A 26955-nucleotide genomic window follows, 5' to 3' on the forward strand; every position below is an offset into this window, starting at 1 on the left:
AGTTGATGTTTCCATAAGCATACATGCAAAATGGTCAATGGCAACAGTGCTTATCTATAAACAATACACACACAAATATGTTATGTACATGTACACAGACGCACACGTCAAACGTGCTTCGTACGGTCAAACGTGCTTCGTACGACAAACGTTCTTACGTACGGCACACGTCGGTGGGTAACTGCCGCATAATAGTGTGAGCTTTTGAACCATATGATAATTTGTATGTTCTGTTCGTAGCACAAGGGTGAACTTGCTGACAGCTGTGGGCAAGCAAACACTAAGTTTTCGGGCAGTTCCGATTGTTCGCGGATGGCTGCTCACCCTTTAAAGAACATACTGAATACCTCCTAAAGGTAATCATGTTTTTTTTTTTTTTTTTGTAATTTAATTGAACCAAATGCCGCCATCAAAGTTCAAGACCCATACAGTGGGTAATAACAAATATGTAAACAATCGGCCAACACTCAAACGTTTAATAAAAAAGTACTTGAACTTCGAGTATGTAAAATATCTTGTCTTTGACCCCGCGGCATTACCTGTCGTAACGCTACTTATTTTACTAGCAGAACTATTATTAAACATTTTTGTGATATGGCGAGTACCTTACACCGAAATAGATTGGATTGCTTATATGCAGGAATGCGAGGGATTTCTAAATGGAACATTAAACTATGCTCATCTGAAAGGTAAGTGTTTAATAATAGATGTTACTGTGCTTAATTGTTGGCATTGTATTCTATTTTTACTTTCCATTAAGGCCCTCAACAAATTATACTTAGCATGGCACTTAGTTTGTTGGTGTGTGTCAAGGCACCGGTAGATAAATTGGTAACGTGTTACAAGACGGTGCACCACCTAATTTGTATCAAAAATTATCAAAGGTGGTATCAAAAGACACGTCTCGACCTCCGTTTTAAGAATCCGAAAGCGGAAATCAAAAATTTTATTTCTGTCGAAAGTTATTTACAAAACGTAAATTGACCCCGAGAGGGTCCGAAATATGGGTCCCGATCCATAGCTTTTTGCATAGAACACCTTTCTGCGCGTTGACGGCCTTCGGCCGCGTTTATAAAAAATTACCCTGGGTGGGTCCAACGCCGGTTTGGAGATCAAAACTAAATGCGCGCTGAACAGATTTCTGCATTAGTGTGTGTATATGTACATGAAATGTGGCAAAAAACAACCACATGAAAATTTGAACCGATTTTTTTCTTATATCTTTTGACAGAAATAAAAATTTCGATTTTCGCCTCCGGATTCTTAAAACGGAGGTCGAGACGCGTCTTTTGATACCACCTGTAATAATTTTTGGTAAAAATTAGGCGGTGCACCGTCTTGTAAAACGTTACCGATAAATTATATAAATTTGAATTTGGGGATTGTGTATTCGCTTGACTTTCATGTAAAACTTTTCTAATAGAATGGCCAAGGTGGTCCCGCTACTAAAGCCTGGGAAACCAGCTAACATAGGCGAGTCATATGGCCCGATATCTCTCCTATCGTCAGTAGCCAAGACGCTTGAAGCCATTTTCCTCCCTTACTTCAAAGTAAATTTGCTAGCCTGTCATCAGCATGGCTTCAGAAAACTCCAAAGCACCACCACCGCGCTAAATGCCATTAGCACCCAGATAAATTGCGGTTTAAATCAAAACCCCCACCATAGAACAGTACTCGTTGCGCTACGCCTATCAAAAGCTTTTGATACGGTCAACCATGGCACGTTACTGCAAGACCTGGAATGGTCTACCCTTCCCCCATGTCTTAAAAGGTGGCCGCAAATTATCTGGGTGGTCGGCAGCCATCGGTACAATTTAGAAACGAATCATCTAAGCCAAGAAGAGTTAAACAAGGGGTGCCACATGGTGGTGCCCTATCCCTACTCTTGTTTAATTTCTACATATCGAAGCCACCTTCTCCACCAGAAGGAGTCACTATCATTTCCTACGCCTGCACAATAATGGCCACAGGCCCAGGCCAACAGATCGATGAGCTTTGCAACAGAATAAACGGCTACTTCCCTGATCTCTCCAGTTTTTTCGCCTCGCGAAACCTGGAATTATCACCGACTAAATCCTCCGCGACCTTATTTACAACATGGACGGCCATTTTGAACATCCACGTCGATGGCACTACGCTACCGACTGTCCTACATCCCAAAATTTTGGGTGTGACGTTTGATCAGGATCTACATTTTGGTGAGCATGCAGCCGCAATTATACCGAAAATCCAGTACCGTAATAAAATCCTCAAATCCGGCTGTCTTCTTATATCCCCAGAACACCATCTACATAATGAGGCGGGAATACTCCCCATCAGGGAGAGAAATGAGAGACCTAGAAACCTGGGCATCACAACAGACATGTTGTTGTTGTTGTTGAAGCGAAAGGTTACTCCCCGAAGGCTTTGGGGAGTGTTATCGATGTAATGGTCCTTTTCCGGATACAGATCCGGTACGCTCCGGTACCACAGCACCATTAAGGTGCTAGCCCGACCATCTCGGGAACGATTTATGTGGCCACATTAAACCTTCAGGCCATTCCCCCCTCCCCACCCCAAGTTCCATGAGGATCTTGGGGTCGCCAGAGCTTCGTCTGTTAGTGAGACAGGATTCGCCGCGGATAGGTGAGGTTAACAATTGGGTTTGGAGAAGCTATATATTGCGCTGGCAACCTGAAGGGTTGCGCTACACAGCCCCTTGAATCTGGTATTTTAGTCGCCTCTTACGGCAGGCATACCTACCACGGGTATATTCTGATCCCCTAACCCGCTGGGGTCCCCGACAGACATCTGATTGATGATTCAACACCGCCTAGGGGCATAAGGAGTCATCTCCGTAAGCATTATGAGGAAATACGGCATCTGAGAACTCAGCCGTATGAAGCAAAAAAACACAAGCGGGTCCACAGTGAATTCCACAAACAAGCGTCGGACCTTTATGCCAGGAATTGCCCGGTGAATCCAGTACTCAAAGAACAGTACCCAAAACTTGCGGAAGGACATTTTGTGATCGGTCGCACCTATTAAGTGGGGCGAAGCACTGCTACAACAACAACAACCTAACCAACCCTGTCCCTTCAAACTGAGTTTTAATAAAAGAACTCACAAAAAAGTTAATAAACTTGCAAGCTGTGCATAGATGAATAATGTTATTTGTAGACGGTCCTCTGTAGAATTGTAATACGGAGGGCAACCTGAAACATTTTCTGTGTGCTAGACTATTTTTGAACCGTTAACCAGGCTGTCCACTCAGACGAAAAAAGCTGATGGTACAATCTTCTAAGTAGTAAAGTGTCTTATCTTAATTCATTGGTTACAACTAATTTTTTTTATTTCGTTATCATCGTGCATAAAACTAATTAAAATAATAAAGCAATTAACGTTACATCATTAAGCCCTACCCAAAAACACACATAGATCTCTAAATTTTACTGCTCTATCGATTATCTGTTAAATAACGACTTAATTTTCGATAGGAACGTTTTCGGGGTGTCCGCTGTTCTGTAACAACAAAAAAATTTGGTAAATAACTTATCAGTATGTACAACAAATTTGTTTTATGTGTAATTACGTAGCTTTCTTGGTGTCATCTTTTCGTCTGGTAATACCGTTGATCTGTCCTGGTGTATCCGTTTCTAACTCCGCATAAGCTCGCAACAAAGATTTTTGTTCAGATGTTAAATTTTTAGGCACCTCAATTTTTATGTTTATATAATGATCACCATGTCCATTTGCATTAACACGTTTCAATCCTTTGCCACGCAAAAACACTTTGTGATGTGAGGATGTGCCCGGTTGTATACTAATCCATTGATCCTCATAAACTCCTTGAACACGTATAGTTCCACCAAAAACTGCTTGTGATATTGAAATGGCGGCTTCTGTATGCACATCAGCACCTTCCCGTTTAAAATATTTACTAGGCTCCACGCGGAAAGTTACGAAAAGCTCTTTTCGTCCAACTTGCATACGCACTGTTTGACCATTTTCGATACCCGCCGGTACAGGTACAGTAACTTTTTTACGTTGCACTGTTTGTCCTTTGCCCTCACACTCAGAACATGGATATTTAATGTATTGACGGGTGCCTTGACAATAGCGACATGTGGAACGCATAACAAATGGTCCAGTAGAAATAGTTTCCATACCAGTGCCATTACAATATTGACAGCGTCCAGGTTTTGTGCCGGGCTCACATTTTGATCCATTACATTTTAGACATGTATCAACAACATTTACATTGACATCTTTGTTAACACCTCTTGCTGCTTGAGCAAATGTCAAATCCATAATAATTTCTTGTGCGGCACCAAAACCAAATTTGGAATCTGCAAAATCATCAAAACTGTTGCTTCTGAAGTTAGCTTCTCCAAATATTTTACGAAATAGTTCTTCGGGATCAATTGTGGAACGAAATTGCCAATTTTGTGAAAATCCTTGGGGGCCCTGCCCACCAAAGCCAGCACGTCCCATATTCTCAGTTGTTTGCCCATATGTATCATATTCGCGTCTTTTAGTGTCATCACTCAACACTTCATATGCTTCGGAAACTTCTTGAAACTTTTTACCTGCATCCGGATCGTTTTTATTTGTATCAGGATGATATTTCTTAGCCAATTGGTAATAGGCTTTCTTAATATCTTTGGCATTCGCATTCTTAGCTACACCCAATATTTGATAGTAGTCCTTGGCATTAAACACATTTGTTAAGTGTATATGAGACCTTTGCTTCTGCACTGGTGGCCTCGTCGTTAAAATCAAGTTTGATGTTTTACCACTACGTCCATTCCAGGCGCATAGAAAACGTCTTTGTGTCACCGGTTGCAATGCCAGACATTCTGTCGTACGACAATTGATAATCCGATTTGATGTTAGACGAACAGCTAGCAGATTGAGTGATTTTGATGATAAAAACATTTTCACAATAACTCCTTCGGCCAGAGACATTCCTATGCGGTAATAACTGCGACCATGCTTCACTCAAAAATTCTTCTTCTTTAAGCATGTATTATCAATTCACAGCAGTCGTTCACATTCCTCGTGTTCCAAAGGTACATGAAACAGATACGGATACAAGTGAAAAATCTTTCTCATTGTGAATTCATACAAGTGGCGAATGTCTGAAAAAAAGTTCATAATAGTAAACAGCACATGTTTAATCGCTGTTCTAAATTTCGAAAAACCGAAAAAGTGCGATAATTCATTATCAATGACGGATAAAGCGATGAAACTTGGTAGGGTAATAGGGGTTGGATTTTATATAAGGTGCCACGATTTTCAAACTTTTGTTGATTTGTAGGGGCAGAGGGGGTCCTAAAAATTTATGAAATATACGCTTTTTAATTTCCAAATTTAGTAAAATTTCAACTTAGGTCCTGCACTTAAAATTCGGTTCGCACATGTCGATAGCGATATCAAAAGACGCGTATTTGCGTCAAGATTCGGAATCCGAAAGCAGAAACTATATTTTGTATCTCGTTTAAAAGTTATTCGCGGAAAACACGTCGGTACTATTGTCGCTTTTTTCGTTGTTGCAATTAAACAAACGAAAACAAATGAAGGTGGTGAATAGTGTTGCCAGCTCCGCAACAATATCTTTTTATCTTGGTAGAACATTATAAGGTGGTGGCACGTCGACATAAATGCAAACAAACATACACTATCAATGTATTTTGTTTTGTAATTCTCTGAATAATTTGAAATTAATGTATTTAATTGGAACAAGTGCAGAACACATACATTTGTCAAAAAAAAAAAAAAAAAAATCGGACTTTGTAGAGATTTTTATGCTGATTCCAACGGTAATTCTGGGTAGAACACTTTTCTGCATAGGCGGCCTTCGGCCGCGCTTATAAAAAATAACTCTGGGCTACGCAGTGCCAAGTCCGGGTGTGTGGTATAACCGTGGCTACCGCCACGGTGATGCACAATTTTTTTTGTGGGTACAAACAACAACCACATGAAAATCGCCAACTTCAACTGCAAATTTCACCGGACATAGTTAAAATGTTTCTTTTCCGCCGTCGGATTACTGTTCTCGAGATTAATACGCGTCTTTTGACACCTCTCTCGATATTTTTGGTAGCGTATTAGCAGTCGACCCCTTAACTAGACTATTACCCTTGGTAGGTGCGTTGACCTTATGACGCAAAATAGAAAATTAGAAAAATTTTGGACAATGGGCTGGCACCGCCCACTTTTAAAAGAAGGTAATTTAAAAGTTTTGCAAGCTGTTATTTGGCAGTCGTTGAAGATATCATGATGAAATTTGGTAGGCACGTTACTCCTATTACTATATGTGTGCTAAATAAAAATTAGCGAAATCGGATGACGAACACGCCCACTTTAAAAAAAATTTTTTTTAAGTCAAATTTTAACAAAAAATTTAATACTTACTTACTTACTTAATTGGCGCTTAACCGTCTAAACGGTTATGGCCGTCCAACAAGGCGCGCCAGTCGCTCCTTCGCTCCGCCAACCGGCGCCATTTGGTCACACCAAGGGAGTTTAAATCGTTTTCCACCTGGTCATTCCAACGGAGTGGGGGCCGCCCTCTACCTCTGCTTCCATAGGCGGGTTCCGATAGAAACACTTTCTTGGCCGGAGCATCATCTTTCATTCGCATAACATGGCCTAGCCAGCGCAGCCGCTGCGTTTTAATTCGCTGGACTATGTTGATGTCTGCGTATAGCTCGTACAGCTCATCATTAAATCTTCTTCGGTACTCGCCATCGCCAACGCGTAGAGGTCCATAAATCTTTCGAAGAACTTTTCTCGAACACTCCCAAAGCCGCTTCATCTGCTGTTGTCATGGTCAATGCTTCTGCCCCATATAGCAGGACGGGTACGATAAGTGACTTGTAGAGTATGATTTTCGTTCGCCGAGAGAGGACTTTACTTTTCAATTGCCTACCTAGTCCAAAGTAGCATTTATTGGCAAGATTGATTCTTCGCTCGATTTCAGTGCTGATGTTGTTGCTAGTGTTGATGCTGGTTCCCAAATAAACGAAGTCTTTTACTATTTCGAAATTTAATATCTTTACAGTATAAAAGTAAACTATGTCAACATTCGACTCCAGTAATGATATGGTGCAACAAAATACAAAGATAAAAGAAAATTTCAAAATGGGCGTAACTCCGCCCTTTTTCATTTATTCGTCTAGAATACTCTTAATGCCATAAGTCGAACAAAAATTTACCAATCCTTGTGAAATTTGGTAGGGACATAGATTCTATGATGATAACTGTTTTCTGTGAAAATGGGCGAAATCGGTTTGAAGCAACGCACAGTTTTTATACACAGTCGATCGTCTGTCCTTCCGCTCGGCCGTTAACACGATAACTTGCGCAAAAAACGATATATCTTAACTAAACTTAGTTCACGTACTTATCTGAAGTCACTTTATCTTGGTATAAAATATGGCCGAAATCCGACTATGACCACGCCCACTTTTCCGATATCCAAAATTACAAAAATGAAAAAAATGCCATAATTCTGTACCAAATATGAAAAACGAGATGAAACATGGTAATTGGATTGGTTTTTTGACGCAAAATATAACTTTAGAAACAACTTTGTAAAATGGGTGTGACACCTACCATATTATGTAGAAGAAAATGAAAAAGTTCTGCAGGGCGAAATCAAAAGCCCTTGGAATGTTGGCAGGAATACTGTTCGTGGTATGACATATATACATAAATTAGCGGTACCCGACAGAAGATGTTCTGGGCCACCCTGGCCCACATTTTGGTCGATATCTCGAAAACGCCTTCACATATACAACTAAGGGCTACTCCCTTTTAAAACCCTCATTAATAATTTTAATTTGATACCCATATCGTACAAACACATTCTAGAGTCACCCCTGGTCCACCCTTATTGCGATATCTCGAAAAGGCGTCCACCTATAGAAGTAAGGCCCACTACGTTTTAAATAATCATTAACACCTTTCATTTGATACACATGTCATACAAACACATTCCAGGGTTACCCTAGGTTCATTTTGCTAAATGGTGATTTTCCCTTATTTTGTCTCCAAAACTCAGCTGAGTATGTAATGTTCGGTTATACCCGAACTTAGTTTTCCTTACTTGTTCTGTATCCTACTTTTGAATTGCGTGACGTGGGCCGCAGCTGTATTTGACATGCGCGTTGCCAACTGCCCGCGCCTGTCAAATACAGCTAAAGCTCCACGCAAATAAACTACATTATAACTTATGATTATTTTCCTTATACAATACTAGCAGACCCGACAGACGTTGTTCTGCCCTAAATTTGTATATCTGCATACATTTTAATAAGCTTTTTCCGTCTAACTCTCCCTCGCCCCTCTACAATTTTTCCTAATCTTTGTATTCACTCCTCCCTCCGTATTTTTCGCTTCATCTATCTCCATCTTCGTCTCATTCTATCTCTTTCTCAGTCTCCTTCTCTCTTTTATCTTCTCTCAAGTTTTTCTCATTCTTCATATCTTATTGCCAGTCCCAGAGGGTGGTATGTATTTTGTTCCAGTCCCATTCCGAGTCTCAGTCCCAGTCCCACTCCGAGTCTCAGTCTCAGTCCCAGTCCGTCTCTGGTCTACTTCCCGGAAAAAAGCATCGGAAATACTAATATAGGCAAATTTATATACCAAATTCAGGCAAATTGAATAGAACGTATGTAAATAGGTATGTAGGTATTATTAATTCATGTCTTTATTTAGGCTTCGCATGCATATTTATCAGTTTTGCCAGGTTGATGCGACTAAATCGAATATCACAATGAAAATTACTTAAAAGCTCTCAGCAACAGCTTTCATTTGATATCCAAAATACACACATATTCTAGGGGTGCCCAGGTCCACGTTCTGGCCTATATCTCGAGACCCTAGTCACCGATATGTATCCTGGTCCACTTCCCGGAAGAAAAGTTATCCGACATTTTATTCTAGATATAACGCTACCTACATACCAAATTTCAGGCAAATCGAGCCATATATACGACAGTTTAGAATAAATCGGTCCCTGGTCCACTTCCCGAAAAAAAACAAAACTTTTCACAAGCACTCTCCGGGTTCCTCTTAAGTTATCCTAAAAATTTCATGGCAATCTTTCTATCCGTTCTCGAGTTATGGAGTGACAATCAAAATTTACACTTCTTTTTATATATATAGATTCTGTATTGCAAAATGGCCTTTATTAGCCTACTTTGGGAGTAGTACAATTATACTTCACAATTATACTTCACAATTATACTTCACTTCGCAACTGTTAGCGTGTTTGAATCAGACTGATTAATCATGCCTCAGTTTGTGCTGCTTTTATACTCTCTGTTGGCTCGTCTGCATATTTCTACTAAGGTCTAGACGTTTCGCCTTCTAGAACTGCTGTATCTCCTGCTTGGTAATTGAGCTACAAATATGCGTGTGTATGTGTGAGTAACAACTTGGGCTGATAACTACATCTGTGTGGGAGGTATCTCTTCGTTGCCTTGTATGTATGTGTGTAAATGATTGATTTGTTCATGTACACCAGAGTGACAGCTTGCTTTATTGTTGTTGTGCCTTTATTTACTAATAACCTAGTGATGCTAAAATTCGCCACACTGCCCTCCTCCTAAGTCGGATCGTCCCGATCGGACAATCTGACCTAAATGCCAATGGTTTGTATGCGGCATCGTTGATCCGTTTTACAACTTTGTATGGTGCTTCCCAATTAAACTGCAATTTCTGGGACAAACCTTTTTTCCGTTGTGGGTTGTATAACAGCACCAAATCTCCTTCCCGAAAACCTTCCGAATTAATTGCTTTATCGTATCTGGCTTTCATCTTGTCACTCATAATCTTTGTTCGTTGCCTTACAAGATCGCGTATTTCTCTCATCTCTTCTTCCAAGACACCAGAGTATTTCTTGGCATTTCTCTCTGCATCGGCATTTATCCCAAACTTCAAATCAGCTGGCAGTCGAAGGCCATTGCCAAAAATTACCTTTGCGGGAGTTTGGCCCGTTGTCTCATTCACTGCCGATCGGTAAGCCATCAAGAATATCGGTCTGAGGATGCAGTGCAGTTGTCCGTGTTTTTCGAATGTCCAATGTCTTACACATTTCTTGGAACATAGCTGATTCAAAATTTCTCCCTTGGTCAGAATGTTACTCCATTGGTACACCATACCTTTGCAACACAATTATTTATAAACACTTCTGCTACTGTTTCCGCTTCTTGATTTGGGATTGGGTATACCTGTGGCCATTTGGTGAAATAATCCATAACCACCAGTACATATTTGTTTCCGCGGTTGCTAGCAGGAAATGGACCTGCGACATCCATAGCGGTCCTTTCAAATGGTGCACCTGTGTTATATTGCTTCATCCGACCATGACTTCGGGTTTTGGGCGCTTTCGCTCTGCTGCAAACAACGCAATTGGCAATCCACTCAGTGCCCGACTAATGGCAACCAACCCAATGGAATCTCTGTTTAATTTTCTCGAGCGTCTTCGTGATTCCAAGATGACCTCCACTTGGACCATTATGTAGCTCGTTGAAAACGTCAGGCATCGTTTTCCTGGGAACAACTATCAGTTTCATTTTACATTGACCATATTCACTCTCCCATACTCGATAAGAGCAACCGGATATCAATTCTAAACTGTTCCACTGTGCCCAATATGACTTCGCAATAGGACTCTCTGCTGACATCTCTCTATTAGGTCTTTCGTTTCGGTCGAGCCCTTGCATAACATGTGACAGATCTGTATCTTCTAGCTGACACTTCCTTAGTGGTTCCTTGTCCCATTCAACTGAACACGTTATAGTCATAAGCCGGACATCTATGATGTCTTCCTTAGCCTCAGCTTTCGAACAGTGTTTGCATTCCAAACTACATGGTCTTCGTGACATTGCATCGGCATTCCCATGGGTACTCCCTTTCCGATGTTCAATGGAAAAGTCATAGCTTTGTAGTCGCTCGATCCACCGTGCCAATTAACCTTCTGGATTACGGAATTGCAGGAGCCATTTCAACGCTGCATGATCTGTCCTGACGCGGAATTGCTGCCCGTAGAGGTATTTGTGGAGATGTTTAATGCACTCTACCAATGCCAACAGCTCTCTCCGTGTAACGCAATAAATCCTCTCTGGTTTTCCAATTGAACGGCTGTAATATGCAACTACCTTCTCCTGTCCATCGACCAGTTGTGAAAAAAACGCCTCTTATAGCATATCCGCTCCTATCTGTATCTAGAATAAGCGTTGCTCCTGGAATGGGATATGCCAACATTGGGACAGTGTACCAACGCTCTTTCAATGTTTGGAAAGCCACTTCTTGCTCCTTCTTCCATTCAAAACCTTTATTTTTTCTTGTAGGCTCATGGAGGCTATAGGCTACGCTGGCAAAATTTGGTACAAATCGGCGGTAATATTTGCACAGCCCAAGAAAACTTCTTAACTCATGCAGATTCTGTGGCCTTGGTCAATCCTTTACTGCTTCTATCTTTTCATTCGCGGTGCAGATACCCTCCATCGTTACTTTATGACCCAAGAAACTAACTTGCTTCTTGAACAGAGAACACTTTTTGGGACTAAGTTTCAGACCTTCTTTGGAAAACCTCCACGTACTTCAGATGTTCTTCAAAGTTCTTTCCCAATACGATGATGTCGTCTAGGTGCACTAAGCATGTTTTCTAATGTAGTCCTTTCAGTACCTGATCCGTGAGTCTCTCAAAAGTAGCTGGTGCATTACATAGTCCAAAGGGCATTACTGTAAACTACCAGAGACCATTTCCGACACTGAAGGTTGTTTTTTTCTTGTCTTCCTCCTTCACCTCCACTGGCCAGTACCCACTTTTTAAGTCCAGCGTCGAAAACCATATTGTATCAGATAGCAAGTCCAGAGTGTCGTCAATTCTCGGCAATAGGTAGCTATCATTTTTCGTGACGTCGTTCAACTTCCGGTAGTTCACGCAAAACCTCGTTTTTCCATCCTTCTTCTTTACAAGTACCACCGGTGAGCTCCATGTACTAGCTGATGGTTCTGTCGCTCATTCTATGATTTGACTCACAACTTCCCATTTCGCCACTGGAACATTACGAGGAGCTTGACGGATCGGCCTCGCATCCAGTGTCAATTTGATGTTTTACAACATTGGTGCGGCCTGGTTTGGAACCGTCCTGGTCAAATATGTTTGCATACTTTGGGAGAAGTTGTTTTGCCTTATTTTGATAGGCTTCTTCTAGCCCCTCCGTCCAGGCCGTGATGTCGTTTGAAAGATTGTTGTTGTTGTAGCGATAAGGTTGCTCCCCGAAGGCTTTGGGGAGTGTTATTGATGTGATGGTCCCTTGCCGGATACAGATCCGGTACGCTCCGGTAACACAGCACCATTAAGGTGCTAGCCCGACCATCTCGGGAACGATTTGTATGGCCATTACTCCCTCCCCACCCCCAAGCTTCCCATGGAACAGAGCCTCGTCTGTTAGAGAAAAAGGATTCGCCGCGGATCGGTGAGGTTGACAATTGGGTTTGGAGAAGTTGTATATTGCGCTGGCAACCTGAAGGGTTGCGCTACACAGCCCCTTGAATCTGGTATTTTAGTCGGCTCTTACGACAGGCATACCTACCGCGGGTATATTCTGACCCCCTGGAGTTGTTCACAATTGATTACTAATTCAGCCTCTTGGCATCTTCCCAATATAGTTCCTCTGGTCAATTTGAGTGGTGACTTCAACTTGTTGAGTACTCTTACCGGGATACGTCCATCTTGTTTTGTCATAGCCAAGGTTTTTCCTACAAGTACATTCGCTGTTGATTTGTTTGCTGCCTCGATAAACCCCAATTTGTTTGTCCCACAATCTCCATCAACCTTAGCCCAGGTTACTGCTTCTGATTTTGGTGGTGTTTGCTGACTCTTCCACCAGCACTCGTTTACTGCTGTAGGCCCTTTCAATGCCACGAACAGTGCAGTAACCTTATCTTCAGAAATCCAGTTGTTCACTGCTGACGTCTTCTCAAATTGAAGCTTAAATACCTGGAAAGGAACGGGCCCGTCAAAAGATGGAGTTTTTACCTTCGGATTGCTTGTTGAAACAGTCATTTAGGCGATTAGGGCGATTTGGTTGCAGCTCCTGTATACGACCTCTTAACGTTTCAATCTGGGCATCGATTTTGTCCTCGAGTTGTATAATTTTTGTATCCTGTGCCTCCAGCTTCGGTAATACCCTTATCTCCTGCACCTCCAGCTGCGAGGATATGCGAGCCTCCTGTGCTTTCAACTGCTCAGCCAACTGAGATGTCATATCGGTCTTCTGTTCTTCCAATTGTGATGCCATATATGTCTGCTGTTCTTCCAGTTGAGATGTTATACGTGTCTCGTGCGATTCCAGTTGCGATGACATTTGCGACGACATTTGTGAAATGCGTGCCTGCTGCGCTTCCATGTTCGATGTTATGCCAGTCTCCTGTGATTCTAGTTGAGATGCTATACTTTCTGTTATACGTGTTCCCCGGGTTTCCACTTTTGTCGATATCTGTGATAACAAAGCCAATAGCGCAATATTCTCGCCGCTTTTGCCTGTACTCGGACTTCCGTTCTTCTCTTCCAATTTTGTTAATGTCTCGTCCCCATCAGGATGAAATACATACTCGTCCACATTAATTCCTTCCGACTCCATAACCTCTCGTAGTCGTGCTTGAAGTTCTATTTTATTACCGGTTGTAGTCAACCCACGGTTCTCCAACTCATTTTTCAGCTGTTGGATCTTTAATTCACTTAACTTTGCCATGTCCAAGTTGTATTCGAAATCTTCGGAATTTATTCAACAATTCCTCTTCTGACACCAATTGTAACGAATTTAGGGAAATTCCGCTTATTTGAAACCTTCTGCTAACGTTCGAATCGCTAAACTGTTGAATAAATCATTCCAATTATTGGACAACTTTGGTTGTCCGCTGCTAACCTTCCAATTTACCTGGCAATCGGCCTCTTCTGGTACGCCATGTGGCGTTACCTTCTTTGATAATAATTATCCTGGAGGGCGCCTCCTCCATATTGTGGCCATTTTATGTTTACACAGAACTGCGGGCGGTCTGATCCGCCAAACACCCATTTAAAACTTTATTTAAATTTTTCTCTCAAACAAATTACTTGTATTTCGAAATATAAAGCACGTCCTTCGTGCCAACTTGGCAAATTTATATTATTTTTCTGTATCCTACTTTTCAATTGCGTGACGTGGGCCGCAGCTGTATTTGACATGCGCGTTGCCAACTGCCCGCGCCTGTCAAATACAGCTAAAGCTCCACGCACATAAACTACATTATAACTTATGATTATTTTCCTTATACAATATTCTGTATTGCAAAATGGTCTTTATCAGACTACTTTGGGAGTAGTACCATTATACGCAACTGATAGCGTCTTTAAATCAAATTGATTAGTCATTCCTCAGCCTGCGCTGCTTTCATACTCTCCGTTGCTTCATTCGCATATTTCTACTAAAGTCTATACGTTTCGCCTTCTAGAACTGCTGTATCTCCTGCTTGGTAATTGAGCTACATATGTGCTTGTGTATGTGTGAGTAACAACTTCTGCTGATGACTACATCTGTGTGTGAGTTATCTCTTCGTTGCCTTGTATGTATGTGTGTAAATGATGATTGATTTGTTCATGTACACCAGATTGTCAGCTGGCTTTATTGTTGTTGTGCCTTTATTTACTAATAACGTAGTGATGCTAAAATTCGCCACAATATTGTGGCTGTTAGTAAATAAAGACACAACAATAAAGCAAGCTGCCACTCTTGTGTACATGAACACATGAATTTAATCATATACACACGTACATAAAAAACGACGAAGAATAACTCACGCACACAAATGTAGTCATCAGCCGAAGTTGGTTCTCACACATACACACGCATATAGCTGGTAACCAAACGAAAAATACTTTAAATTTGCTTCAGCTTGTAAAATGGGCATCTCAAGCTTGATAATTACAAAATTGAAGAAGATGGTGTAGATGTGAGGTATTTTTCGTACCTATTTTATGATATGTAAATTGGTTCGTAGCCAAAATCGGTCAGTAAAATATGGCTGTATATTCAAGCTTTAAACACATACAGCATAAAGAAACTAATTTTCCCCATAACTATTTCCCAACAATCGCCTAGGTTTTTTGAAAACCTCTTCTAGTACTTCGTTTACAGAAAGTGGTGTATCAATATGGATATTCAATGAAGCGAGTCCATTCAAACGTTCTTGACTGATTGTACTCCGCAAGTATGATTTTAACCTTTTGAGGCAGAAAATATGCGTTCTGGTGTTGCTGTCGAAACTGGTAGAACGGCTAATATGCGCAATATCTTACTTACATGTTCCAAAGCATTTGGATTCATCATCTGAAAAAATAAGATAAATAAGAAATAGAGCATAACAATTTTGTAGGTAATCATCAAACTTGTACCCACCTCACGTGCACCAAACACGTTTCTAAAATTCTGACCATCGACTTGACTTTCAATGCAAACTCGGTTTTGGAACAATTCACAACACTTTCATAAAATTCATGCAGTTTATTGCATTTTTCAGCGTTGTATTCACTTTTGGGGAACAAAACACCGAAATTTTCGCAAATTACTTGGTGTTTCATGTAACGGCTCTTGATATGAGTTATGAATGCATCAAGGAATGGAATATAGAATGTGATCCTATAATAATCTTCGACGCTCTCAGTATCAACGTTGCATATATTTAATAGATGTTTATTGATGCGTGGTTTCTTGTGTAGCGCAACTCTCTCCAGGGGTTGCCAGCGCATTACATAGCTTATCCAAATCAACCTCACCTAGCCGTGGCAAATCCAGTTTCATTAACAGCCGAGGCTCTGGCGACCCCGAACTCCTGATGGATCAATGGGGGTGGGAGGGCGGTATTAGAGGTTTACGCCGATCACTTTATCGGCGGCGGCGGCGTGGGTGGCGCGACGGCATACGCCTGTGTTCTTAGTTTAAAGAGCTTGATTTTTTCTATTTAAAAAAATAATATTTAAGAAAGGTTTTGTTTGTATCTATCTAAGGAAATCAACGTGCTGGTCTATTTCGGAAAGATCCGGAGGTTTTGCCTCAAGATCTCGCATACCGTTCAAAAATTTTCAGGTGTAGCTCTTTGCGGAAGGATTGTCCCTCGTTCACCTACTCCAGACAGACTTCGAATCTAACCCCGGTCTTTGGAGTTGGTACTGCTGCGTCTGCTGAAGAGAAATAGAGATACATAAAATGGTCACACTTTTGTCTGTATATCTCGTGCAAAAGTTTTACCTGGGGTAACTCCTAACAATCGCCGCGAACACAATTTCTTTAAATCATTTGTGGCTGTTTGGCGATCATGCACGAAGGCGACTTACGGTTGCTATTAATGGTCTATTAATACTCATGACTCTCGTGGCACAGGGCGAATCCAGTTTTTTCGAGCTAAAATCCTCGATGATTAAGAGCTACAATTCCCGATGTGCGAACAGTAGCAATCCCGACCACCAGTGGCTACTACGCCTCCTGATCCTCACACCAAATGCCATCACAGAAGCTATAGGGCTGCGACTTCGAAATCATATGTAACTTCGTCGACGTAAGTTTCCTAGAAGCTCTAGGTGTAGCTCCGAAGACTTTCTAACGAATATTTTTGTCGCGATATGCTGCCGAGCTACACCAGAGAAACACCTTGAAACGTTAGGGAGTGATTATTTGGCCAAGGATGCCGCCATCGAAATCATAAGCAGTCTAAGTGGATGTCATTGCGTAACTCACGGGTGAAAATCGTATAATCCTCGGCGCATCTACATAAAATTTTACAAGGACTCTGGATACAATTTTTAAAATGTAGAGCAAAGTTTGCATACGTTTGTGTTCACAACATTGATTTCAATAGTCTTCGTTAAATCAAAACGATATTTTAGAATGAAAGTCGACCGTTTTTAAGTTGAAGGATGTTAACTGCTGTTTTCCGGCTTTATGATATAAGAGCTCATTGTTCATGGCCGCGTAGCTTAAATTTTCAGACTAGTTCGACTGTCCACGATTTGGGGTAGTAGCATACACGGTCATTAGTTCGACTGTCTTGGGAAAGCTTTCGCTTCACCACTTTGAATGTTCTCGCGAAGGACAAAGCCTCACCTGGTAACTATATGGTCCTACGTATTCACATTTGTAAAAGGAGCCGTAACAGGTAGGTGATATTTAAACTTGGTTGACAGGCTATAACCAATGTGATTCACTCCAAGGTACTAGTTTTGGATAGGGCCGCCAACTTTAGGAAATGTCAAAACGGGAGACTTGGGTATTGAAAGATGAAGTGTGAAAATCAAAATTAACATTTCAGATGCTATTGTATAGTTTCGCAAATAAACAACAGATGTTTGAATGTAAACCCAAAGTCATTTTTCAAACCCTCATACGTACATAAATCTTCAACGTAAGTGTAAGGTGGGAATCATTCAAAGGAGTGTTTAAATTCCTGAATCCTACTAAGGATTTTGCATCACTGATTTCGCTTATACTTTCAGCCAATCGCAATATAAATTTTTTTTAAAATCGGCACCTTTTTTGGGTAATTTGCTTTCTTTTAACAACTGAAGGACAATTTGAAAACATGTTCACCTTGGGTCATTTTATTTGAATTCATTGTTCATTATTTTTTGAATCTTTTGAAAAAAAAAATATGCAAAGTGAGCATATAAATTTATTATATACCTTTTCTTTTAGTGTTTTGTTTTAATAACTTGGTGAATTGGGTGATGCGAAGTCCGTGTTAAAGTGATATCGAAAGCGCATGTTTTTTTTTTAAATAACTATTGAACAGTTAGAAAGAGTTAAATTTCGCAATTAGTTTCTTATAACTGGCAGTGATGCGCATCCCTTGATACTCCTTTCGACCATATCCGCCCAATTTTCGACATGAGCAATAAATGGCCTAAACAGTCTTAAACGAGTAGAAAATATAGTAACGCGCCGGACGCCGCCACCGCCGCGCCGATATTTTCGACATTCGGCGGCGGCGTGCGAAAAACGATCAAAATCGGCGGCGTATATCTCTAGACGGTATGGCCTAGAAATTTTCATGTGGTCATAACAAATCGTTTCCCGAGATGGTAGGGCTAGTACTTTTATTGTGCTTGTTACCGGAACGTACCGGATCTACATCCGGCAAAGGACCATCAACATCGATAACACTCCCCAAGGCCTTCGGGGCTATTATCGCTACAACAACAACAGCAACGTTTGGAATTGCACGCTAGAAATAGCAGCTTTAAACTGAGAAGCTTGTGCTGAAGTTTTGTCGTTTTTCCCTTCTGCTCTCTCTTCAAAGGCTTCGAATATTGCTGGCTGTTAGTGTGGATAGTGTGTAAGTGGATACCACTTCATGACATTGGCCCATCTTGTTGGGCAGACGCTTTACAATTTTTGTCTTCGACTTTCTTTTTATACCCAGGTATTATAACTTCGCTTGGATAACGGTTGGTTGGAATCGAGATATATATAGACTTCCATATATCAAAATCATCAGTATCGAAAAAAAATTTGATTGAGCCATGTCCGTCCGTCCGTCTGTCCGTTAACACGATAACTTGAGTAAATATTGAGATATCTTCACCAAATTTGGTACACGAGCTTATCTGGACCCAGAATAGATTGATATTGAAAATGAGCGAAATTGGATGATAACCACGCCCACTTTTTATATATATAACATTTTGAAAAACACAAAAAACCTGATTATTTAGTAAATAATACACCTAGAATGTTGAAATTTGACGTATGGACTGATGTTGAGACTTTTGATAAAAATTTGAAAAAAAAATTAAAATGGGCGTGGCATCGCGCGCTTGTGATAAAATCAATTTTACAAATATTATTAATCAAAAATCGTTAAACCTATCGTAACAAATTCGGCAGAGAGGTTGCCTTTACTGAAAGGATTGCTTTGAACTCCCAGTTTTATATAAAAGATTTTTAAAAGGGTCGTGGACGAATAATAACTATATCTTTGCAAAAAGAGCTTTATATCAATGGTATTTAATTTCCCAAGTGGATTTATAACAATAAATAGGAAAAACTTCAAATTTTAAAAAATGGGCCTGGCACCGCCCCTATTATGACTAAGCAATTTTCGATGTTTCGGGAGCCGTAACTCGAAGAAAAATTAGTTCAGAATATGTATCTATATATTAATACGCTAACAAAATTTCCATACAATCAATTGACAGGCTGTTTCGCATACTTAGCATACGTAAAATCATATAAAAGTTATATGAATCGATTCGTATTGATCAGCCGCAGTGCATAGGCCTATTTTTGTTAACAAATATTACTCTATTTGTTTATAATTAATAGAAAAAGTTTTTTGTAAATTCGAACAATTCATACAAATATCGAAATTAATTTTCGTGCACAAGCGCGCCATCTTTGGGAACAATTATCTAAGTTTTCTAATGCGAATTTCAAAGACCTAAACCTTTATGATTCCCTGCTAAATTCGATAGCACAAATGTTTCACGTACATACAAATATGGTGCCCAATGCTAGCCTCTACCATAATCCTAAAAAACTGTTCCAAAATAATTTGTAGCGTACCAAAAGACCTTAAATAGAATAAATTTTTGACCGGCCCATTTTTTGTGGCAAATTTTACCTACACGTAAATACATAAGTCTTTATTTAACAGATTATTTGTTTTTTATTTTAGTTGTTTTCAAGAAAACATGAAATCACAAATAATGAGTTAACTTTTGTTGAAACTAACTAAATTCATTTACAACAATTAATGGCAAATTTGCCCGAAAATGCTTTTTCATTTGCAGATTTAATCCTCATTTTAAATAAAGTACGTCTTATACTGAACAAAAAACAAAAAATTTACAAAAATATAACATTAAATTTTTTATATTGTCTTTTATGCCAATTTATTTTATTTCTTATTTTACTTTATTATATATTCGTTTATTTCAACTTAGTTTATTATTATTTAAATGCAACTTTTTTTGTGGCAAATTTTACTTACACGTAAATACATAAGTCTTTATTTAACAAATTATTTGTTTTTTTATTTTAGTTTTTTTCAAGAAAACATGAAATCACAAATAATGAGTTAACTTTTGTTAAAACTAACTAAATTCATTTATAACAATTAATGGCAAATTTGCCCGAAAATGTTTTTGCATTTGCAGATTAAACCTCATTTTAAATAAAGTACGTCTTATACTGAACAAAAAATTTACAAAAATATAACATGAAATTTTTTATATTGTCTTTTATACTAATTTATTTTATTTCTTATTTTACTTTATTATTATTTAAATGCAACTTGACTGAATCGGAAAATTTCACGTTGTATATTAAACGAAAAAAAAAGTCCCTTGATTTTAGGTGAAAACGGCAACCGGCATCATGGCGGCCGTATTGCATAGGCAGTATTTTACCCACTATCTATATATTAATACGCTAACAAAATTTCCATACAATCAATTGATAGGCTGTTTCGCATACTTAGCATACGTAGAATCATATAAAAGTTATATGAATCGATTCGTATTGATCAGCCGCAGTGCATAGAATTAATTTTTGAACGGCCCATTTTTTGTGGCAAATTTTACTTACACGTAAATACATAAGTCTTTATTTAACAGATTATTTGTTTTTTATTTTAGTTGTTTTCAAGAAAACATGAAATCACAAATAATGAGTTAACTTTTGTTGAAACTAACTAAATTCATTTATAACAATTAATGGCAAATTTGCCCGAAAATGCTTTTTCATTTGCAGATTTAATCCTCATTTTAAATAAAGTACGTCTTATACTGAACAAAAAACAAAAAATTTACAAAAATATAACATTAAATTTTTTATATTGTCTTTTGTGCTACTTTATTTTATTTCTTATTTTACTTTATTATATATTCGTTTATTTCAACTTAGTTTATTATTATTTAAATGCAACTTGACTGAATCGGAAAATTTCACGTTGTATATTAAACGAAAAAAAAAACGTCCCTTGATTTTAGGTGAAAACGGCAACCGGCATCATGGCGGTCGTATTGCATAGGCAGAATTTCACTCACTATCTATATACTAATACGCTAACAAAATTTCCATTCAATCAATTGATAGGCTGTTTCGCATACTTAGCATACGTAAAATCATATAAAAGTTATATGAATCGATTCGTATTGATCAGCCGCAGTGCATAGGCCTATTTTTGTTAACAAATATTACTCTATTTGTTTATAATTAATAGAAAAAGTTTTTTTTAAATTCGAACAATTCATACAAATATCGAAATTAATTTTCGTGCACAAGCGCGCCATCTTTGGGAACAATTATCAAAGTGTTCTAATGCGAATTTCAAAGACCTAAACCTTTATGATTCCCTGCTAAATTCGAAAGCACAAATGTTTCACGTACATACAAATATGGTGCCCAATGTTGCCACTTACCTATAATAGCCTCTACCAAAATCCTAAAAAACTGTTCCAAAATAATTTGTAGCGTACCAAAAAACCTTAAATAGAATTAATTTTTGAACGGCCCATTTTTTGTGGCAAATTTTACTTACATGTAAATACATAAGTCTTTATTTAACAGATTATTTGTTTTTTTTATTTTAGTTGTTTTCAAGAAAATCACAAATAATGAGTTAACTTTTGTTGAAACTAACTAAATTAATTTATAACAATTAATGGCAAATTATAATTTTATTTAATTAATTATAAATACATATGTAATAGTAAAGCGCCGATAGCATACCTAACAGGTGGTGTGAAATAGGTTAAATTCCTTTAGCACATTTCTTCGTTCTTAACTAAAAATTCGTGTTTTTTGAATTATGACGCTATTGAAGTAAATGGGCGATATATGTATATGTAGTTTATATTGGTGATATAAGCCTACTGGGGAACCGAGCACCCAAAACTAACTTCGCTAGCGCGCCAACGGCGTATCTCCCGGGTGGTGTATAAAAAGCAAATTTTCAATTCAATTTCAAGTAATTTCACCACAATTCTATGTAAATTTCATTTCATTTTACATATTTGTTATATTTTTTTAAGGAGCTCTACACCAAAACTTATAATTACATTTGAAAAGAATGTAGAAAATTTAAGGAAATACAATCAAAGATTATAACGTCTTAGGTCAAATTCAAAATTTTAATGAGAACTTTAAGTAAGATAGATCAGTTTGCTATATTTCCACTCACTGCTCAACTATTAACGCATTATTGCACTACCCCAACACTGGAAGCATAGAGTGAGTTGAAAAAAATACAAGTTGGTCGAATTTCGACCACGGGCGATACTAGTATGTATTATTGCGCAGCAATACAGCACTTCTTGAAGTTTTATATAAAAATGAAGTACGTTGAGTCAGTGAGGTCAGCTGATCCTGCTTTGCAATAACAGTCGCCACTTGGAAGCACCAGCGAAGTCAAATCCAACTGTCTCTCCCAACTCAGTGAAGGTCTTCTCTTTCCTTTGCTTACAAACTGCGGTTACTTTCTTTCTTGGTTGGAGCGTATTCGTCCATCCGCATAAGATGACCTAGCTAGCGAAGTTTTCTGTTTTTATTCGCTGCACTATCGCCATATCTGCGAAAATCTCATATATTATTATAGCATTATACCTCCTTCGATACTCGCCGTCGACATCACGGACAGGACTACAAATCTTCCGGAGAACATTTCTCTCGAATACGCCAATAGCCATGTCATCTTCTCTCTACACCTTCCATTATTCCGAGCCATACATCAGGACAGATATGAAGAGTGACTTGTAGAGCGAGATTTTCCTTCGTCGAGAGAGGATTTTACTTTTCAGGTGTCTAAAGAAGCACTTGTTGGCAAGAGTTATTCTCCGTTTGATTTCTAGGCCGACATTGTTTTTGCTTATAATGCTGCTTCCCAAATAGACGAAATGCTCCACAGTCTCGAATGTATATCCGTCAACAGTGACGTGGCAACAAAGGCCACGATGACAGCAAGTACTTCGTCTTGTCCTCATTTACCGCAAGACCCACTTTTTTGCTTCTTTATCTTATACCAACCCTTCGTCTCCAAGTTTGGGCAGCCCGGCGGGTATCCCGTCATTACCTGGCACCATGTGTTTTTTTAGCCGGAATATTGCTATTCTCACTTCGCCATAGTTGGATGCCGGAGCGTGTTTTTCATCATCGGAGTATCAGGTACGTCTTCCTTCACACTCTGTACGTCAGTTACCAGGTCGCCATTTTCGTTCCTACAGGAATCTGCCAGGTCTTGAAACCTTCCGTCATGAAAAGAGCAAGAAATATGTATGGTAAACCGAAAATAAAAATTATATTTTTTTGCGATAAATATCCGGGGAGATAGAGCCCACTTTTCTTCCAGAATGTGGCGTGCTAATGGGAACATTAATTGGTCATCCTACATGTTTTAGATCCACTCCATGTGCATCTGATAAGGCAGATAACTTTTTTTGCTGAGAAACATTTCAAGGCGTAAACACAATCGAAGGGTTTGCCACGCCACCAAATCAATTTGATGTTAGTTGCTCGCCCGCCACATTTAAAAGAAACTCTGATTTGAGACACAAATTGGCAATTCATGGCAGTTCAATTTAATAACCAGGAGCAAAAAAAAACAAACCTATCTTCCATTCTCTGTCCATTCGCGACAACCACTCTCCCTGTCAGCTATTATTTGACAGGTACGCATGGCAATGTAGGAATCATTGTGAATTCATACAAGTGAAAAATCTTTCTTTCCTCCATTGCCACACCTACCTGTCAAATAATAGCTGACAGGGAGTGTATTTTTCGCTACAAAAACAACAACATAGACGGCACGATAGTTCATGAAATGGTGATCGTAAGAGGAGACCTAAATTCACCGCCCAAAGGTTTCAGGGACCAAAAAAAATTATTCCCACTGGAGTCTGGCTAGTACCGGAAAGATCCTGTACCGGAGCACATCAGATTCGTAATACTACCCAAAATCTTCCAGGCATGTTTTTGCAGATATGACAACTCGAAATTGTTAATTGTTTGCGTTGACTATTGACAAAGAGGATAGTGTAACGAATTCTGGGGATTTCTAATATTTTTACACCTTCTGATAACGTTTGAATCGCTAAACTGTTCATTAAATCATTAAATTAATTCAGTTTTGCAAACTGGACTTTATTTGGAGTACTTTGAGAGTAGTACCTCACAACCAATAGCGTGTTTAAATCAAACCCGATTACCGAGACGTCAGTTCGTAAATTTTCCGATATTCATTTGTAATGCAACTACTTGGCGGGTATAAGAAAATTACCTTCTAAACATTTTTAAGAAGTTTATTTTAATATATATTGTGATTGTTGGAAAGGAGATGAATTATTTAATGGATACAATCCCTTAAAACAAACAAAAATACCTCAGGAGTGTGTAGAAGCAATTTAAAATTACCCCGCAAGTGGTACATTACAAATGAATATCGCAAAAAGTACGGACTAACATCTCTTATTATTTCTATCCTCTTTGCTATTGATCCTGCCACCAAAATAGTGGAAACTGCAACAGAACATCAGCACAATTGTCAGTAAGTAAAAGTAGCAGCCACTAACACCAAAAGAATGGAAGTTCAAGCTCCGGCGACTCGTCGAAGTTTATCGACTCTTGCCAGTCAATTTACATATTAGTTAAATATATAAGTAGTCATTCTGATGTTTCATTAATTACATATTTATTATGGTTATAAATATATTATTTTTAATCGCGATATTAAATAAAAATTAAAATCATTTTGTTCGTAGGTGACACCGGCCCATTAGTATATCCAGCAGCTTTTGTATACATTTATTCGGCGTTCTACTATATCACATCACATGGACAAAATATACGTTTAGCGCAATATATCTTTGCGTTTATATATTTATTACAAATGTGGCTTGTACTGCGTTTGTATAGTAAAAGTCGGAAAGTTCCACCATATGTTTTGGTTATAAGTGCATTTACATCCTATCGTATACACTCGATATATGTTTTACGACTATTTAATGATCCTGTTGCTATACTATTCTTATACGCCGCTCTCAATTTGTTTTTGGATCGTCACTGGACCATCGGTAGTTTATGTTTTAGCCTAGCAGTTGGTATAAAAATGAATATATTATTATTTGCACCAGCTTTACTACTGTTTTATATAGTGAATCTGGGTTATGCGCAGACTACGATACAGTTAGCGATTTGTGGTTGTTTTCAATTACTGTTGGGTGCACCATTTTTACTTGTACACCCTTTAGAATACTTAAAAGGAAGCTTTAACTTTGGACGCATTTTCGAACACAAATGGACCGTTAATTACAGATTCTTGCATCGCACATTATTTGAAAACAAAATGTTTCACGTCTCCCTACTCATGGCACACCTACTTTTACTGGGTTTGTTCGCGAAGCCTACATATATATTTTTTCAGAACTACGTACGTTTGCGTGGATTACAAGACCAGCTACAGCCACAAATTAATTTAAAAAATCTTGGTATGCAACGCAAACCAAATGAAAAGAGGAAAGAATCAAAGACAAATGTACAGAAAAAATTACATAATAAAGAAGAGGACTTAACACCCGAACAACAGGCTTTTCTAAAATTATTTGAAAAGGGTCTACAAAAAACTGCTGGGAATAAAACAGCTAGAATTCAAGATGTATCGCCTACAGAAGATGATAAACCTGTATCAATACATTTCGAAAAGTGTACACAACTTGCGATTTTGCCATTCTTTTTATGTAATTTTATTGGTTTGATTTGCGCTCGTTCCTTGCACTATCAGTTCTATGTTTGGTACTTTCATTCGTTACCTTATCTTACATGGTCAACAGATTACAGCTTGGGAATGCGATTTTTACTGCTTGGTTTAACTGAATTTTGTTGGAATACATATCCAAGTACAAGTATTTCTAGTGGATTATTACATTTATGCCATTTAGTACTTTTATTCGGCGTGGGCAGAAATATTTTCAAAACAACATCGCAAAGCGCAGCAGTTCAATCACTTAAGCTTAAATAACATGTTTGTACTTGTAAGACTAAATTTTGTGCTCATTCAGCAATAAACATAAATTGTATAAGAAAAAACAATTACTAGTATTGTTTTTATTTAACTCGTTTTTAAGTAAGATGTCGTTACAAAATGACTTACAAACGTATGACTGGGTACATTTGCCAATATATGTGCCTACTGGGTTTGCCTGCCTTTTTATGTTTTTTATGTTTGCCTGTTTTTTTATGTTTCTTTTATTGTACTGCCTGTATGTATAGTATAAGCTGTGCTGTTCTTTTCCAACATCGCATAGCGGGACTTTGAAAATCACCTAATCAACTTTCGATTTAAATAGGCAGAATTTGACTGAGAAAATTTTTATTCTCGTACTTTCGGTCGCAACGTTGGAGGCTGCAAGGACACACATTAGTGAACACGCCACTATGTCAAAGCAGTGAAATAATTATTGACTTGTATAATTTAAATGAAATAAATTAAATGTCATAAATTAAACTCAGTTTTGTTCTAATTTTATTTTGCCATTAATGTAAAGTACTGCCGTCGCCGTCGACATAAAGTTTCACTAATGTCCTTGTGCTCCAGCCATCGTCAACCATAGAATTGTCGTCGTCAAAGTCTAAGAGCATCACATCATTATTAACACGGTATCGCCAACTATTTGTTTTTTGTTATATCGTTACTGTGGCCCTTTTTTGTCAGGCATCCCTCTGGTGTGTACACATATGCGTTTAATGTGAAATTCCCAAGCGATTATATAAAACAAATCTTCGAGAGACAATTTTCAAGCGCCTTCCAGCCACAAGTTTCAGCAGCATCAATATGAATACTCGTCAAAAAGGTAAAAATACCACCACCCAAAGTAATGATAGTGACGAAGAAATGGACGGAGATACTACAGCGGTAAATATAGGAGAGCAT

At 38.6% G+C, this 26955-nt stretch overlaps 2 protein-coding genes across 5 annotated transcripts; one reads left to right on the forward strand and one right to left on the reverse strand.

Moving 5' to 3' along the window:
• The first annotated feature begins 266 nt into the window (after positions 1-266).
• Alg3 (Alg3, alpha-1,3- mannosyltransferase) lies at positions 267-26114 on the forward strand. Of its 3 annotated transcripts, XM_067774641.1 has the most exons (3): positions 267-689; positions 24788-25126; positions 25181-26114. In XM_067774641.1, the coding sequence occupies exons 1-3, from the start codon at positions 401-403 to the stop codon at positions 26041-26043; spliced, it is 1491 nt and encodes a 496-aa protein (XP_067630742.1). In that variant the 5' UTR covers positions 267-400; the 3' UTR covers positions 26044-26114. The 3 variants fall into 3 exon arrangements, with proteins under 3 accessions (XP_067630742.1, XP_067630741.1, XP_067630743.1); XM_067774640.1 differs by having other exon boundaries at positions 268-689; positions 24788-26114; XM_067774642.1 differs by lacking the exon at positions 267-689 and adding an exon at positions 5118-5234 and having other exon boundaries at positions 24788-26114.
• Positions 3297-5022, reverse strand: LOC137244906 (protein tumorous imaginal discs, mitochondrial). 2 transcript variants are annotated; one of them, XM_067774643.1, is made up of 2 exons: positions 3572-5022; positions 3297-3501 (listed from the first exon to the last, which is right to left on the reverse strand). In XM_067774643.1, the coding sequence occupies exons 1-2, from the start codon at positions 4945-4947 to the stop codon at positions 3444-3446; spliced, it is 1434 nt and encodes a 477-aa protein (XP_067630744.1). In that variant the 5' UTR covers positions 4948-5022; the 3' UTR covers positions 3297-3443. The 2 variants fall into 2 exon arrangements, with proteins under 2 accessions (XP_067630744.1, XP_067630745.1); XM_067774644.1 differs by having other exon boundaries at positions 3297-3496; positions 3572-5020.
• Positions 26115-26955: the final 841 nt, after the last annotated feature.

The sequence above is a fragment of the Eurosta solidaginis genome, chromosome 3, assembly GCF_040869045.1.
Source record: "Eurosta solidaginis isolate ZX-2024a chromosome 3, ASM4086904v1, whole genome shotgun sequence".
Taxonomy (NCBI): Eukaryota; Metazoa; Arthropoda; class Insecta; order Diptera; family Tephritidae; genus Eurosta; species Eurosta solidaginis.

What these genes read in the sequence shown, in the direction of transcription:
- Alg3 (XM_067774640.1), top strand. Translation starts at nt 401, where the DNA reads ATGCCGCCATCAAAGTTCAAGACCCATACAGTGGGTAATAACAAATAT. An exon ending in AAACTATGCTCATCTGAAAG is followed by an intron (nt 690 to 24,787) that starts GTAAGTGTTTAA and finishes TTTTGTTCGTAG; the next exon opens with GTGACACCGGCCCATTAGTA.
- LOC137244906 (XM_067774643.1), bottom strand. Translation starts at nt 4,947, where the DNA reads ATGTCTCTGGCCGAAGGAGTTATTGTGAAAATGTTTTTATCATCAAAA. An exon ending in GATGACACCAAGAAAGCTAC is followed by an intron (nt 3,502 to 3,571) that starts GTAATTACACAT and finishes TTGTTGTTACAG; the next exon opens with AACAGCGGACACCCCGAAAA.